The 17355-nt window shown below is 43.1% G+C and overlaps 2 protein-coding genes across 2 annotated transcripts in view; both read right to left on the reverse strand.

Annotated features, from left to right (window-relative positions):
- Positions 1 to 4304, reverse strand: part of fbxl13 (F-box and leucine-rich repeat protein 13) — a 29030-nt gene extending 24726 nt beyond the window's left edge. The window contains exons 1-4 of the mRNA XM_029668926.2: positions 4131 to 4304; positions 3833 to 3939; positions 3153 to 3246; positions 2817 to 2884 (exon numbers count right to left, since the gene is read on the reverse strand). Of these exons, the coding sequence (XP_029524786.2) occupies positions 2817 to 2884; positions 3153 to 3246; positions 3833 to 3939; positions 4131 to 4205 (344 nt within the window). The 5' untranslated portion in view covers positions 4206 to 4304. The remainder of the gene's footprint in view (positions 1 to 2816; positions 2885 to 3152; positions 3247 to 3832; positions 3940 to 4130) is intronic.
- Positions 4305 to 8890: 4586 nt separating this feature from the next.
- Positions 8891 to 14111, reverse strand: LOC115134734 (zona pellucida sperm-binding protein 4-like). The gene is made up of 8 exons (XM_029668927.2): positions 13619 to 14111; positions 13153 to 13340; positions 12784 to 12881; positions 12257 to 12417; positions 11755 to 11947; positions 9768 to 9921; positions 9352 to 9424; positions 8891 to 9050 (listed from the first exon to the last, which is right to left on the reverse strand). Exons 1-8 carry the CDS (start codon positions 14064 to 14066, stop codon positions 8953 to 8955), a joined length of 1413 nt encoding a protein of 470 aa, XP_029524787.1. The 5' UTR covers positions 14067 to 14111; the 3' UTR covers positions 8891 to 8952.
- Positions 14112 to 17355: the final 3244 nt, after the last annotated feature.

Below are 17355 nucleotides of genomic sequence, written 5' to 3' on the forward strand. Positions count from 1 at the left end.
GCATGCTCGGAGTACACGTCCTGGTAATCCGTCTGGCCCTGTGGCCTTGTAAATGTTGATGTGAGTAAGACCTGTTTAAAGGTCTTACTCACATCAGCTACGGAGAGCGTGATACAATGCTGTGTCCATCTCTATGTGTCACACCCATATTGATCAGCGCGAACTTTTTTCCTGCCCAAAAAGTTGAGAATTCTGTCCCGTTTGGTGATAAGCATGTCTTGCATATTGACCTGAATAGCATAACGACCTTGATAATATTAGACTCAACCTTACACCCTGTGTATGTCCTTAGGAATCCCTTTTCTGCGTGGATATCCATTCAGTACACATCTATGGAGGTCTACGGAGCACTTTATGTGCAGTGTATAACGTCAGAACATCTGCTTTCTCAGCCACTGCCTGTCACCAAGGGAGTACCCCAAGGCTCGATACTAGGCCCCACGCTCTTCTCAATTTACATAAACAACATAGCTCAGGGAGTAGGAAGCTCTCTCATCCATGTAAATGCAGATAATACAGTCTTATACTCAGCTGGCCCCTCCCCATAAAACGCTCTACAACAAAGCTTTCTTAGTGTCCAACAAGCTTTCTCTTCCCTTAACCTTGTTCTGAACACCTCCAAAACAAAGGTCATGTGGTTTGGTAAGAAGAATGCCCCTCTCCCCACAGGTGTGATTACTATCTCTGAGGGTTTAGAGCTTGAGGTAGTCACCTCATACAAGTACTTGGGGGTATGGCTAGAAGGTACACTGTTCTTCTCTCAGCACATACCAAAGCTACAAGCTAAAGTTAAATCTAGACTTGGGTTTCCTCTATCGTAATCGCTCTTCTTTCACCCCAGCTGCCAAACTAACCCTAATTCAGATGACCATCCTACTCATGCTAGATTACAGAGATGTAATTTATAGATCGGCAGGTAAGGGTGCTCTCGACCAGCTAGATGTTCTTTACCATTCGGCCATCAGATTTGCCGCCAATGCTCCTTATAGGACACATCACTGCACTCTTTACTCCTCTGTAAACGGGTCATCTCTGTATACCTGTCGCAAGACCCACTGGCTGATGCTCTTAGGCCTCACTCCCTCCTATCTGAGATATCTACTGCAGCCCTCATCACATACAACACCCGTTCTGCGAGTCACAATCTGTTAAAGGTCCCCAAAGCACACACACCCCTGGTTCACTCGTCTTTTCAGTTCGCTGCAGCTAGCGACTGGAACGAGCTGCAACAAACACTCAAACTGGACAGTTTTATTTCAATCTCTTCATTCAAAGACTCAATCATGGACACTCTTACTGACAGTTGTGGCTGCTTTGTGTGATGTATTGTTGTCTCTACCTTCTTGCCCTTTGTGCTGTTGTCTATGCCCAATAATGTTTGTACCATGTTTTGTGCTGCCACCATGTTGTGCTGCTGCCATGTTGTGTTGCTATCATGTTGTTGTCATGTTGTGTTGCTACCATACATGTTGTCATGTGTTCCTGCCTTGCTATGTTGCCTTGTCGTGATGTGTATTTTGTCCTATATTTTTTGTATTTATTTATTATCTTTATCCCAGCCCCTGTCCCCTTTGTTCTTGACTGCCTTGCCTCGTTAAAAAAAGGTAAAATAAATTAAATTTAAAATTAGATGCCTCAGGCCTCTTGAAATCTAGAGGCTTCTCAGGGCCTGGTCCAGACTCTGGCTCTGCAGACACCAGCTACCAGTCCAATGGAAGGAAACCATCCCCCAGCTTTGTCTCTATGCAGAGAGAACCTGTCCACCCAATCCCAGGAATCTGGGCAGTTCACACAACTTGTCTCCACTCCAACTGAACCAAGGCCAATGCCCAAGGGTGGAACTGTCACAAGCGAGTATGAGTCAAGAGAAACTGTGGAGCAGGTCAACTACCCCAGTCACTCCAGTGTTTATGGGGATCATGTTTCTAGCCATTCTGGCTCTGCCCAGATCGGAATCTCTGCACGGCATGAGCCCAATGAGTTCATCCCAGCTCCTTCCAGCACCTTTGTTCTAGAGCCTGAACATGCTAGCACTGGTAATGATGTCCAAACTCCCTACAATCCTTTACATGATAGGCAAGCACTTAGTAACATTGTCAAGGATGTCAGTGTCGCAACCATTCATGATTTAAAACAATTTGTGAAGTCTATGAGGAACACCTTTTTTAAGCCAGGTAGATATTTCCAAAAAACCTTGGACACAGTGTATTCAGCTGCCAAGGCAAATATCCCAAACTATCCATGTCCCTATTGAGAAAGGGCTTGCTCAAAATGGCTGCAGTTCAACCCAGAGTTTGAGAGAGCCAGCCTACAGCCTCATGAGCCTGTCCAAAGCCCAATTGCAAGGACACAGTCCCTGATCCTATAATCTCTACCCAAGGTCCAGCCTCTCCTAGTGGTTATGGCAGTAAAGGCCCTAATTCTGTTCCCTTGTATCATTCTAACCAAGTCCCTGCAGGAGAATCTGTTTCAAAGAGCTATGGAAGTCTTTGTAATTCTGGCTCAAGCTTTAGAAATGATGGTGGTGCCTATAACAGTTTTGATGTCCAGAGTGAACAAATCCCTAATGTCAAGCAGCCATTCAAAGTGTCTCAAACTGGCTATGCCCCTACAGTACAAAGGCCTTTCCCTTCCAGTTCTTCCTCCAGACAGGATGGACAAGCTTTGTCTTCCAACAGTGGTGGCTACCAGAGTGCCCCAAGACTCAACCCCCCTCGCCCATCCATCCTCTCGGTATCCCAACTAAACATGGTTCTCAAAATGGGACACCATTTTTGTATTCAATAGGTGAGCTTTAGATAACAGGGGTTACTTACTTGAAGCACATATTTGTTAAACTTATTCTGTAACAGGAGTAGGCCTTCTCAAACAAATGGGAGAGAAACTGTTGAGGGAAGGAAAGATGTAAAGGTGAAATCATTTTCAAAATATTCATGTACAGCATGTATGTAGGAAACCACTAAACCTTACCAACCAAAACAAACTGCAAATGCATCCAACAACTTTGTAAAGCCACAAGCTTGATGTGGTCATTGAGTGCAATGAATATGGGACCAAATTCTAAACTTCTGACTACTTTAATACAGTATAAGTGAATTTGTCTAAATACTTATGACTTGTTCAACGAAAAGTGCTTTTATTTATAAATTTACCAGTGTATCATCTCGTTTCCCAAAGATGTCATGCACCATGCTTCCTGCCAGTGAGGTCACGGCAACTTGTTCTGGATCATCAACACATGTATGCCTAGAGACAGTGCTTTGTTAACATTTTCTGCAATTCACTGCAGCTTTTATCAACCTGGTATCATAAAGTTTTGAGTTTAGCTATGATTCTAAATTCTAATCCCTCTTGCATTTCAAACATGGCAATGAAACTATCACTGTCATCATACTCAGACCAAACTGCATTCATTGTGCTGTGGGCCTTGCACTGCAGTGTTCGGGAGTGTTGATAAGTAAAGCAAGTGGGTACCCAAATTGAACCTTTATCAATCCATCAATCAATTGTATTTATAAAGCCCTTTTTACATCAGCAGATGTCATCCCAAACAGCAAGCAATGCAGATGTAGAAGCACAGTGGCTAAGAAAAACTCCCTAGAAAGGCAGAAACCTAGGAAGAAACCTAGAGAGGAACCAGGCTCTGAGGGGTGACCAGTTCCGGTTGTGCCGGGAAATATTTCATTTTTGAAAATAAGAAAATGCACATGTGCAGTGACTTACTCCCTACACCGTTTTTCATAAAGTGGAAGTTTTGAGATGTTTTTATTTATAGGTCACAACCATTTTATATAGACCATTCAGAAGTAGGATACTGTAACAGGTTACTCACCAATCAATCTCAGCAGTGTCCCGGTTTTCCTGAATAGACACAATCTTCCTTTCCAGAAAATGTAATGGACTTTCAGGACACGACACACATAAACCTGTTAATAATGCCTGTTGAAACACAACACGAGTTTTGTACATATTACGGGACAAATGTAGCTACATAACGTTAGCTAATTAAGTTAACTACCAACTGCTATATGGCTCTTTAACTCGCTAACGTTAGCTACTGTAGCTAGCTATTTTATGTTAGGGTCACGAGAGTTGGCATGGCAAAATTTGTGACATTGTAAAAGTCTCACCTGAAATATTTGGGGCAAGGAATGCTGCAGTATATATTCCCTCAACGCCGGGTCAGCATTTTGTAAAGAAGCCATATCAAAACTCCATCCCAAAGTAGGTAATATAACGTTAACTAGCTAAATAGAAAATTATCAAAATATTTGTCAACACAGAAGTTTGCAAGCAGGCCCCGGTCTATTCTCTGATTGGACACTTCCATGTACAGTTTACCGTTACCTAGTAACCAAGATTCCATGTTGTGGGGGGTGTACGGAAAAATCTCATCTGGGTCCTTGGGATGTCCGAACTCTGACCTAACCCTACTGAAGTTGACATTTAAAACGGTTAAAGTGGAATTGACATATATGCAAATATGAAACAAACAGACAGTCATAATATCAGTCAAAAATGTGACATTCCTAGTTATGCTACAAAAACAACTTTATTTAAAATAGGTTCTATTTGACTCAAAATTCCATGACATACAGTAAGGCATTGTTGCTAGAATAGATGGATGCGGTTCAATGCATAATTCATATTTTGGTAGTCTAAAAATATTGCCATCAGGTTGTAAATCATAGCTTGCCTGGTACGTTGTTTTCTGCCTCCACGGGATGCAGTTTCTTACAATAACTCAATATTATGATGCAGTTTCTTACAACAACTCAATATTTTGAACAAAAACTGACATTTTACATTTAAGTCATTTAGCAGACGCTCTTATCCAGAGCGACTTACAAATTGGTGCGTTCACCTTAAGACATCCAGTGGAACAGCCACTTTACAATAGTGCATCTAAATCTTTTAAGGGGGGTGAGAAGGATTACTTTATCCTATCCTAGGTATTCCTGAAAGAGGTGGGGTTTCAGGTGTCTCCGGAAGGTGGTGATTGACTCCGCTGTCCTGGCGTCGTGAGGGAGTTTGTTCCACCATTGGGGGGCCAGAGCAGCGAACAGTTTTGACTGGGCTGCGCGGGAACTGTACTTCCTCAGTGGTAGGGAGGCGAGCAGGCCAGAGGTGGATGAACGCAGTGCCCTTGTTTGGGTGTAGGGCCTGATCAGAGCCTGGAGGTACTGAGGTGCCGTTCCCCTCACAGCTCCGTAGGCAAGCACCATGGTCTTGTAGCGGATGCTGACTACTGTAACTAATGTTGGGAATGTCGATACAATCAAACTAGCAAGGGCAATGATCACAAGTCAGTCATAACGTGGCTAAAAGGCAAGCGTATGTGTCAAACACAAGTCCTGCAGGCCGAATAGGACGCATAAGCGAGTCAACAGTTGAGTCATCTACGCTCACATCTGTGAATTCAATTTCAATTCATCTGCTTTACTTTATCCTACTTACAAAAAAACTTGCAACAAAGCGCCATGCAAAGGAGAAACATGCAGGCCTATTACAGCAACATTTGAGAAGTAGCCTAGGCTGGCTACTCAACTACAAGACATTTGAGAAGTAGCCTCGGCTGGCTACTCAACTACAAGACATTTGAGAAGTAGCCTAGGCTGGCTATTCAACTACAAGACATTTGAGAAGTAGCCTAGGTTGGCTACTCAACTACAAGACATTTGAAAAGTAGCCTAGGCTGGCTACTCAACTACAAGACATTTGAGAAGTAGCCTCGGCTGGCTACTCAACTACAAGACATTTGAGAAGTAGCCTCGGCTGGCTACTCAACTACAAGACATTTGAAAAGTAGCCTCGGCTGGCTACTCAACTACACGACATTTGAGAAGTAGCCTAGGTTGGCTACTCAACTACAAGACATTTGAGAAGTAGCCTAGGTTGGCTACTCAACTACAAGACATTTGAGAAGTAGCCTAGGCTGGCTACTCAACTACAAGACATTTTGAGTGCACCATACAGCAATGCTGCATTCAACCCACCGGCGGTCCATCAAGTGCAAAAACATGTTTTAAGTTTAAATGTTACAACAACCTATAGCTACCTTTTTCTGAATGGTTACCAGGAGGAAATGGGAGGGTCATGCTTTTAAATTTCAGTAGGGGAAGAGTTTAGTTTTGTAATGAAACAGGCAGGGAGCAGGTCTCGAACCCTCGACATTAGTGTGGTCTCAATAACATGATCCATAGCATATACCAGCCATTCACAAAGACGCTGGTGCGTGGAGGAATACTTGTCGGTCTGCAGCACATTTGTCTTGAATATTATTGAGTTTTTTTGTGCTCTGCGGCATATTTGACTTGAACAAATACTTATAGTCGGCCTATTTGAGCAATGCGCTGAACTATGTATGCCGTGGTAAACAAATTGTGTTGCCATGACTAAGTATAGCTTCACCAAACACACACACATACACAAGCTAGCCCTCGCTGGAATTGTTTCAAATAGCAGCTGCCTGCCAAAATCGGTCAGTATATTATATTATAATTTAATAATAATAATTATAATACTATATTGTAACGACCCTGGGTTTATAATCGCGGAAATCGACTCTGCCGCACGAGCATCCTTTTGCGGCACAGTCGATAGCGCGCCGTACCTCGGGCTAGAAGATCGAGGGTTCGAGACCTGTGTAACGGATGTGAAACGGCTAGCTAGTTAGCGGTGGGTGGTGCGAGCTAAATAGCGTTTCAATCGGTGACGTCACTTGCTCTGAGACCTTGAGGTGGTGGTTCCCCTTGCTCTGCAAGGACCGCGGTTTTTGTGGAGCGATGGGTAACGATGCTTCGTGTGTGACTGTTGTTGTTGTGTGCAGAGGGTCCCTGGTTTGCGCCCGGGTATGGGCGAGGGGACGGTCTAAAGTTATACTGTTACACCTGCACCCTGCTGTTTCATTACAATATATACAAAAGTATGTGGATACCCCTTCAAATTAGTGGATTCGACTATTTCAGCCAAACCCGTTGCTGACAGGTGTATAAAATCGAGTACACAGCCATCCAATCTCCATAGACAAACATGGGAAGTAGAATGGTCTTACTGAAGAGCTCAGTGACTTTCAACATGTCATGTGATGCCACCTTTTCAACAAGTGTTTGTCAAATTTCTCGTCTGCTAGAGCTGCTCTGGTCAATTGTAAGTGCTGTTATTGTGAAGTGGAAACGTCTAGGAGCAACATTACATTTACATTTAAGTCATTTAGCAGACGCTCTTATCCAGAGCGCCTTACAAATTGGTGCTTTCACCTTATGACATCCAGTGGAACAGCCACTTTACAATAGTGCATCTAGGTCTTTTAAGGGGGGGGGGGGGGGGGGTGAGAAGGATTACTTTATCCTATCCTAGGTATTCCTTAAAGAGGTGGGGTTTCAGGTGTCTCCGGAAGGTGGTGATTGACTCCGCTGTCCTGGCGTCGTGAGGGAGTTTGTTCCACCATTGGGGGGCCAGAGCAGCGAACAGTTTTGACTGGGCTGAGCGGGAACTGCTCAGCCATGAAGTGGTAGGTCACACAAGCTCACTGAACGGGACTGTTTCGAGTGCTGAAGCGCATAGCACGTCTGTCCTCGGTAGCAACACTCACTAGCGAGTTCCAAACTTCCTCTGGAAGCAACGTCAGCACAATAACTGTTCGTTGGGAGCTTAATGAAATGGATTTCCATGATCCAGCAGCCGAACACAAGCCTAAGATCACCATGCACAATGCCAAGCGTCAGCTGGAGTGGTGTAAGCTCACCGCCATTGATCTCTGGAGCAGTGGAAACGTGTTCTCTGGAGTGATAAATCACACTTCACCATTTGGCAGTCCAACGGACAAATCTGGGTTTGGCGGATGCCAGGAGAATGCTACCTGCCCCAATGCATCGTGCCAACTGTAAAGTTTGGTGGAGGAGGAATAATGGTCTGGGGCTGTTTTTCATGGTTCGGGGTAGGCCCCTTAGTTCCAGTGAAGGGAAATCTTAACGCTACAGCACACAATGACATTCTTGACAATTCTGTGCTTCCAACTTTGTGGCAACAGTTTGGGGAAGGCCCTTTCCTGTTCCAGCATGACAATGCCCTCATGCACAAAGCGAGGTCCATACAGAAATGGTTTGTCAAGATTGCCGTGGAAGCCCTTGACTGGCCTGCACAGAGCCCTGACCTCAACCATATCGAACACCTTTGGGATGAATTGGAACGCAAACTACGAGCTAGGCCTAATCGCCCAACATCAATGTCGACCTCACTAATGCTCTTGTGGCTGAATGGAAGTCCCTGCAGCAATGTTCCAACATCTAGTGGAAACCTTCCTAGAAGAGTGGAGGCTGTTATAGCAGCAAAGGGGGGACCAACTCCATATTAATGCCTATGATTTTGCAATGAGATTTTCAATGAGCAGGTGTCCACATACTTTTGGTCATGTAGTATTGATACCAACAGTATCACCCCCTTGTGTAAAGCTTATTTACTACAGTACAGTTATTCAGGAAATATTTATTTTGATTATGAAATTGTTTGTCTTGTTTTGGCCTTTACAATTTACAGATTTGTTTTTGTTTTCTTTATATATTAATAAAAATGTTTTGTTAATTTAAAGGGGACTGTCTCCGTGCCTCATTATTTTAGCATGTCATAAAAGAAAAGTTGAGGTTCTCCAGCATTGCGTGTTTCCAGTAAAATACTCTGTGCAATATCCCTGCCTGGGGGACTAAGCCCTCTAGTGTTGAAGCTGGGAAGTGGTTCAAAGCCAGCATATTATCAGGGCCCTGCCTCGGTTTCTCTGACCAAGTGAGGGGAAAAGGTTTGAAGGTTTTTCGCTGACCACAAAGTCCCCAACACACAACAAAAGTTTTGTAACTTAACCTTTTCATAACTCTTTCCACAAAAAAAGCAATGAGATGTCTCATCTTTTATTGTCAAGTCAGACCATATAAATGAGGAGCATATAACACATTTGATTTAAGCATAAAAACGTGGGTCAATCATGATGACTTTTTGACTGGAAACCACAACATCTCCTTTAGTCTTCTTTTGGCCTTGAGCAGAAAGATCTCTCCCTGAAGAGAAAATACAGTCAGACCACAGACAAAGACTCCAAACTAAAGATTCAAATAAACCACTCTCCAGTGGAGGCTGCTGAGTGTAGGACATAATAATGGCTGGAATGGAGTGAATAGAATGGCATCAAATGCATAGAAACCATGTGTTTGATACCATTCCACTAATTCTGCTCCAGCCATTACCACGAGCCCATCCTCCCCAATTAAGGTGCCACCAACCCCCTGTGCCAATAAAAACACACTCCAAACTGTTGCACAGTGTAAACATGACAGCCTGGTCCTTATGCGCACCACTCACTTTGCCTGTTGCACCTTTGTTCACAGGAGCCTGCTAGAGCGTGGCACACTGTTGCACTACAGTGGATGTACACCTGGTGAGACAGAAATGAAATCAGCTACATCTCTGGAGCTGGTCGACAGAGCCTTGTCTACATTGATTTGTACCATGGTTATGTCTATATCTATGTTAGGTATTCCTTCACCTGATTGTGATGTTTTTATTTATGTTTAAAGCACTATAGGTGTATGAGGAAGCATTCTACAATATGTATAAAATAGGTACATGTTCAAGCAATATGGTAATAGCTACACATTGGTCTAGGGGATGTTAGGTGGAATCTTAACCATCATCTTTACATCTATGCAACACTTTCAGATCTACACAAGTGTCTCTATGGGTTCTGATGTGATTTAGGATTGAACCGCATTCATTACGTTCTCCTGCAGGGGGACCATAGATGTCGGATCTACAAAGGTGAACATCTTGAAGAGGAAGCGCTTGTAGTGGGAGAAGAATTCTCCCGGAGGGAAATAGGAGCTGTCCGAGCGGATGGGCACGGTCAGGTAACGGTCATCCTGGTAGGGACACCTGGGGGGAGATAAACGCACAGAGAGAGAGAGAGTCATGGTGAGGAGCACCAGAGACCAGCTAGGACAGAAACTGGGGGGAAATGGATCAATCAGAGTACTATATCGTTCACAAACTTCAAAAAGAATAGCTGGAGTTAGAAGTTTATTTAAATTACTTGCTTTTAATTTTGAACACACACATATATATATATATATATATATACAGTGGGGCAAAAAAGTATTTAGTCAGCCACCAATTGTGCAAGTTCTCCCACTTAAAAAGATGAGGCCTGTAATTTTCATCATAGGCAAACTTAAACTATGACAGACAAAATGAGAAGATTTTTTTTTTAGAAAATCACATTGTAGGATTTTTAATGAATTTATTTGCTAATTATGGTGGAAAATAAGTATTTGGTCACCTGCAAACAAGCAAGATTTCTGGCTCTCACAGACTTGTAACTTCTTCTTTAAGAGGCTCCTCTGTCCTCCACTCGTTACCTGTATTAATGGCACCTGTTTGAACTTGTTATCAGTATAAAAGACACCTGTCCATAACCTCAAACAGTCACACTCCAAACTCCACTATGGCCAAGACCAAAGAGCTGTCAAAGAACACCAGAAACAAAATTGTAGACCTGCACCAGGCTGGGAAGACTGAATCTGCAATAGGTAAGCAGCTTGGTTTGAAGAAATCAACTGTGGGAGCAATTATTAGGAAATGGAAGACATACAAGACCACTGATAATCTCCCTCAATCTGGGGCTCCACGCAAGATCTCACCCCGTGGGGTCAAAATGATCACAAGAACGGTGAGCAAAAATCCCAGAACCACACGGGGGGACCTAGTGAATGACCTGCAGAGAGCTGGGACCAAAGTAACAAAGCCTACCATCAGTAACACACTACGCCGCCAGGGACTCAAATCCTGCAGTGCCAGACGTGTCCCCCTGCTTAAGCCAGTACATGTCCAGACCCGTCTGAAGTTTGCTAGAGAGCATTTGGATGATCCAGAAGAAGATTGGGAGAATGTCATATGGTCAGATGAAACCAAAATATAACTTTTTGGTAAAAACTCAACCGATCGTGTTTGGAGGACAAAGAATGCTGAGTTGCACCCAAAGAACACCATACCTACTGTGAAGCATGGGGGTGGAAACATCATGCTTTGGGGCTGTTTTTCTGCAAAAGGACCAGTACGACTGATCCATGTAAAGGAAAGAATGAATGGGGCCATGTATCGTGAGATTTTGAGTGAAAACCTCCTTCCATCAGCAAGGTCATTGAAGATGAAACGTGGCTGGGTCTTTCAACATGACAATGATCCCAAACACACCGCCCGGGCAACGAAGGAGTGGCTTCGTAAGAAGCATTTCAAGGTCCTGGAGTGGCCTTGATCTCAACCCCTTAGAAAATCTTTGGAGGGAGTTGAAAGTCTGTGTTGCCCAGCAACAGCCCCAAAACATCACTGCTCTAGAGGAGATCTGCATGGATGAATGGGCCAAAATACCAGCAACAGTGTGTGAAAACCTTGTGAAGACTTACAGAAAACGTTTGACCTCTGTCATTGCCAACAAAGGGTATATAACAAAGTATTGAGAAACTTTTGTTATTGACCAAATACTTATTTTCCACCATAATTTGCAAATACATTAATAAAAAACCCTACAATGTGATTTTCAGGATTTTTTTTTCATTTTGTCTGTCATAGTTGAAGTCTACCTATGATGAAAATTACAGGCCTCTCATCTTTTTAAGTGGGAGAACTTGCACAATTGGTGGCTGACTAAATAGTTTTTTGCCCCACTGTATATATATAACAAAGTTTAAAAAGTATAGAGTATTTAGTTACCCATTAACTAGAAGGTCCCACCGGGGCAGACCTTCACCTGTGGGGTATGTGTTGGCCCAGCACTGCTCCAGTATCAGGACAACATTGGGATCTGTCATCCCCAGGATGCGAACCTCAGCGTACACAGGATCCCTGAGGACCTTGGTGACAGGGTAGTCTGCCACCGTGTAGTAAGAGGTGTATGCTTCTTGCACTGTGGAGGAAAATCACATTGGTAGTGGATGAGTTCACCTTAAAATAGACTGTAAAACACTTAAACCACCATGCACTTGGAAAAGTGATCATTACTCCATCATCATTAGGTTCATATCAGGCGTTCTCCCTTTATACTTTTTTAAAGTATATATATATATATATATATACTTCATATTTTAGTTTTTTTTTAAATACAATACAAAAATATTAAGTGTTGCAGAAAACCTGAACACCTGGTGAAAAAACTCACATGAACTCATATACCTCATATCAGATACACAGGAACAATATCAAAACTATGACTTACTTTCATCACATCCCTTGGAGAAACAACGTCCATTGGCCAGTCGGAGCTCCACGTGGAGAACTGCATCAACACTGACCACTGGGTTGGGGTTTGGATACGTTCTCACCTCGATAATCAGTGTCTCAACGGAAGTCCCAGTATACCGACACTGGAAGAGCAGGCTGAGAATAAAGCAATATATTCAGAGCTATCAGAGAGACATCACATTTTTTTTGGGGGGGGGGGGGGGTATAACACGTTATATAACAGGTATAACAAGTTATGAGGCAGTAATGAGGTTATGAGCATGTACCCTCAAGCTTATAATCATCTCATAATGGTCCTGACTAAATACCAGCCATTGTAAGTCAGTTGAAATGTTGTTGCATAGAGAGAACAAATTATTATACATTATGAATGCCATATACATTTTTAATAACTTAAAAATACTGTATATATATACATATGAATGTTTTTTATTTTTATTTTAATTTTTTTACCTTTATTTAATTGGGCATGACACCCCATTTTAGGCAAAGATCACCTACTCATAGTGGCTGTCCCTGGTAATGTCGCCGAAGGGTCCATTCCCCACTACATATGAAGAATACATCCTGTTCTCATAGACAATAGTATCAGGTTCCTCCTGCAGACAGACCATGCATCACATTGTAGAAATAAAAAGTAGAAATAAGTACTTTCTAACTCATTATATAGCTAAGGGATAGTCAACCCTCCTCCAGAAGAGCTACTGGGTAAGTAAGCTTTTAATCCTGCCCTGTTTTAACAAACTCCATTCTTCTAATCCGCTGTTTATTAGGACCTCGATTATCTGAATTTGGTGCTAGAGCAACACAGTAACTCTCTGGTTAAGATGCAGTATCATTGTACTGAAACCAAACCCTGGCCATACGTACCGTCAGCACAGTTCCACATTCAGTAACTTTGAACTGGTAGATGGCAAAGGCAGATGTAGTGCCGACAGGGGTGCAGTGGGCTCCGTTTGCCCCTAGCAGGCGGATGGAATCTAGCTCAAGTTTGGGCAGAGTGGCATCTCTGGAAACCACCACCACAAACTGGCCATCCTTGGTACACTGGACAGTCACTGGTGATAAGGAGCATAGGAGAAACATGAAGTTAGTAGTCCTAATTGCTGAGTAAACTGGAGCATTTTGGTGCATGTTGATTGTTGGATACAAAATGGCCATATCTAAGTGGGTAAGTGAAATTGTTGAGAGTGAAGAGTTCACAATCCAATTACTAGTTTGCTGGTAAATATAAACATACTAGTTTCTCTGAGGGGGCAAAACATTAAGTAAAATCGCACTGTTACAACTTGAGAGTGAGAGTTCTAGAGTAAAATGAGCATGGTCTGACACCTACCTGTTTTCCCGTAGAAGCACATCCGTCCATCAAAACAGCAGCTGATGGCCTGGCATTGGGCAGCATTGATGCCAGAAAGTCCACACAACACCTTGTCCTTGTCCACAACCTCACAGGTCTGTGTTGGTATGTGTTGAGGTATGTTTTGGGCAGGCTTCTGAACAAAGGGTTGAGCAGGTCTCTGAGGAAGGGTTTGGGCAGGCCTCTGAGGAAAGGGTTGGGCAGGCTTCTGAGGAAAGGGTTGGGCAGGCTTCTGAGGAAGGGGTTGGGCAGGCCACTGACGAAGGGGTTGGGCAGGCTTCTGAGGAAGGGGTTGGGCAGGCCACTGACGAAGAGGTTGGGCAGGCTTCTGAGGAAGGGGTTGGAAAAGCCTCTCCAATTGAGCGTCACACAGACAGCCAAGCATGGCCACTGCTACGAGACAAACAACACTCCACTGCAAGGCCATGGATTCAGAACAAGAGACAATCCTAGGAACCCACAAGGCTCACTGTGCCACTTGTTGCTGCTTTTATACATAGTGGGGTGTGTTGAACTGTTGAAAAGTCCCACCTCCTTGGCTGACCAATCATTCACATCCAGTTCGGAGGAATCAAGGCTTTCCACACTCTGAAATCCCAAACATTTATTGACAAACGCAATGTTCAGGTCACATAGATCTCTGACATGCCTTTGACCAGAGTTGAAGGTCTTTGTGACCGTAACATTGTATTTGTTAACAAATGTTTATTTTGCAGGTACACACGGTGTGCAGAACTACACTCAAGAAGTAAACATTTTATAAATAATAATAGACACAAATGTATCTATTGTATTCTATTTCTAATATAGATAAATATATTGCCACCCTTTCACTTTTCTTAAATAATTTCCTATTTCTTCAAAAATAAGTGGACATTTAAAAAAAACTTCAGTCTAGACATGTTGTTATTGGATTGTCAGCATTGCAGAACCACCAGAAAATGCTTCTTGTTGCCATCAACGAGCTTGCTGCACCTGTCTAATGGCAATTTGTCCCACTCTTCAGCCACTCTTCAAACTGCTCTAATTCTTCAATGTTTGAGTGGTGCATCCACTAACTACTGTTTTCAGATCTCATACACAAAATCTGAAGAACATATGAACATCCAGGTACTTCTTTTCAGGTACTGGAGTTATCTGTGAAAAATATCTCACCATAGGTTTTTGATGGGATTCTGATCTGAACTCATCGCTGGCCGCTCCAGAACTGTTGTTTATTGATGTGTGTTTGTGTTTTTGTCCTGATGGAAGACCCACAACCTTCAACAGACACCCACTAGTTTACCAAAAACGCATTGATAATCTACTACGTCTTTCACATGTTCAAGGTCCTCAGTACCAGAGGAAGCAAAACAACCCCACAGCATTATCAAACCTCCCCATGTTTAATTGTAGGGAGGGTGTTCATTCAAAGAAAATAACAGCATAATAACAGCATTCCTACAAAACTTTTTTATACTATTTAACCTTTATGTTATCAGGGATAATTTTACAGGAAATACACAAATCTAAACACAAAATGCAAGCAGAAAGAAAAACACAATCATAAAAAACCTGATTTACCTAACTAATTAGAGACAAAAGGAATTTCCAGAGTTAGCCATTCATGAGACCAGGTTTGGTAACTCATGTCAAAAGTTTAGTAATGATGTTAGGTACAGTGGGACTTTTTTGTAAAAGGGCTTTATAAATGAAAACATAGCAATGTATCAACCTAGGTGACATCAAAGAGGACCAACCAACTTTCTACTAGAAAATGCAGTGATGAGTATTAAAATTGTTGCCCGTAATAAAGCACAGTGTGTTATGATCACCTGCATCTACCGGCTTTAATGAAGTGTCAGCTGCGTTCATATATATGATTTCGCCATGGTCTAGGACCGATAGTAATGTCAACTGAATAATCGGCTTTCTACTATTTAGCGAGAGGCAGGACTTACTGTATTTCTATAGAAAAGCCCATTTTTATTCTCAGATTCTTAACTAACTCATCAATATGTTTTTTTAAAGACAGCTTTTCATCTATCCAGATGCCCAGGTATTTGTAAGCAGGGACACAAGTACATACAGTGCCTTCAGAAAGTATTCATACCCATTGACTAATTCCACATTTTGTTGTGTTACAGTTTTTATTAATCTACACACAATACCCCATAATGACAAAGTGGAAACATGTTTTTAGACATTTTTGCAAATGTATTCCAAATCAAATCAAATCAAATTTTATTTGTCACATACACATGGTTAGCAGATGTTAATGCGAGTGTAGCGAAATGCTTGTGCTTCTAATTCCGACAATGCAGTGATAACCAACAAGTAATCTAACTAACAATTCTAAAACTACTGTCTTATACACAGTGTAAGGGGATAAAGAATATGTACATAAGGATATATGAGTGAGTGATGGTACAGAGCAGCATACAGTAGATGGTATCGAGTACAGTATATACATATGAGATGAGTATGTAGACAAAGTAAACAAAGTGGCATAGTTAAAGTGGCTAGTGATACATGTATTACATAAGGATGCAGTCGATGATGTAGAGTACAGTATATACGTATGCATATGAGATGAATAATGTAGGGTAAGTAACATTATATAAGGTAGCATTGTTTAAAGTGGCTAGTGATATATTTACATCATTTCCCATCAATTCCCATTATTAAAGTGGCTGGAGTTGGGTCAGTGTCAATGACAGTGTGTTGGCAGCAGCCACTCAATGGTGGCTGTTTAACAGTCTGATAGCCTTGAGATAGAAGCTGTTTTTCAGTCTCTCAGTCCCAGCTTTGATGCACCTGTACTGACCTCGCCTTCTGGATGATAGCGGGGTGAACAGGCAGTGGTTCGGGTGGTTGATGTCCTTGATGATCTTTATGGCCTTCCTGTAACATCGGGTGGTGTAGGTGTCCTGGAGGGCAGGTAGTTTGCCCCCGGTGATGCGTTGTGCAGACCTCACTACCCTCTGGAGAGCCTTACGGTTGAGGGCGGAGCAGTTGCCGTACCAGGCGGTGATACAGCCCGCCAGGATGCTCTCGATTGTGCATCTGTAGAAGTTCGTGAGTGCTTTTGGTGACAAGCCGAATTTCTTCAGCCTCCTGAGGTTGAAGAGGCGCTGCTGCGCCTTCTTCACGACGCTGTCAGTGTGAGTGGACCAATTCAGTTTGTCTGTGATGTGTATGCCGAGGAACTTAAAACTTGCTACCCTCTCCACTACTGTTCCATCGATGTGGATAGGGGGTGTTCCCTCTGCTGTTTCCTGAAGTCCACAATCATCTCCTTAGTTTTGTTGACGTTGAGTGTGAGGTTATTTTCCTGACACCACACTCCGAGGGCCCTCACCTCCTCCCTGTAGGCCGTCTCGTCGTTGTTGGTAATCAAGCCTACCACTGTTGTGTCGTCTGCAAACTTGATGATTGAGTTGGAGGCGTGCGTGGCCACGCAGTCGTGGGTGAACAGGGAGTACAGGAGAGGGCTCAGAACGCACCCTTGTGGGGCCCCGTGTTGAGGATCAGCGGGGAGGAGATGTTGTTGCCTACCCTCACCACCTGGGGGCGGCCCGTCAGGAAGTCCAGTACCCAGTTGCACAGGGCGGGGTCGAGACCCAGGGTCTCGAGCTTGATGACGAGCTTGGAGGGTACTATGGTGTTGAATGCCGAGCTGTAGTCGATGAACAGCATTCTCACATAGGTATTCCTCTTGTCCAGGTGGGTTAGGG

The sequence above is a fragment of the Oncorhynchus nerka genome, linkage group LG9a (genome assembly GCF_034236695.1).
Source record: "Oncorhynchus nerka isolate Pitt River linkage group LG9a, Oner_Uvic_2.0, whole genome shotgun sequence".
Lineage (NCBI taxonomy): Eukaryota > Metazoa > Chordata > Actinopteri > Salmoniformes > Salmonidae > Oncorhynchus > Oncorhynchus nerka.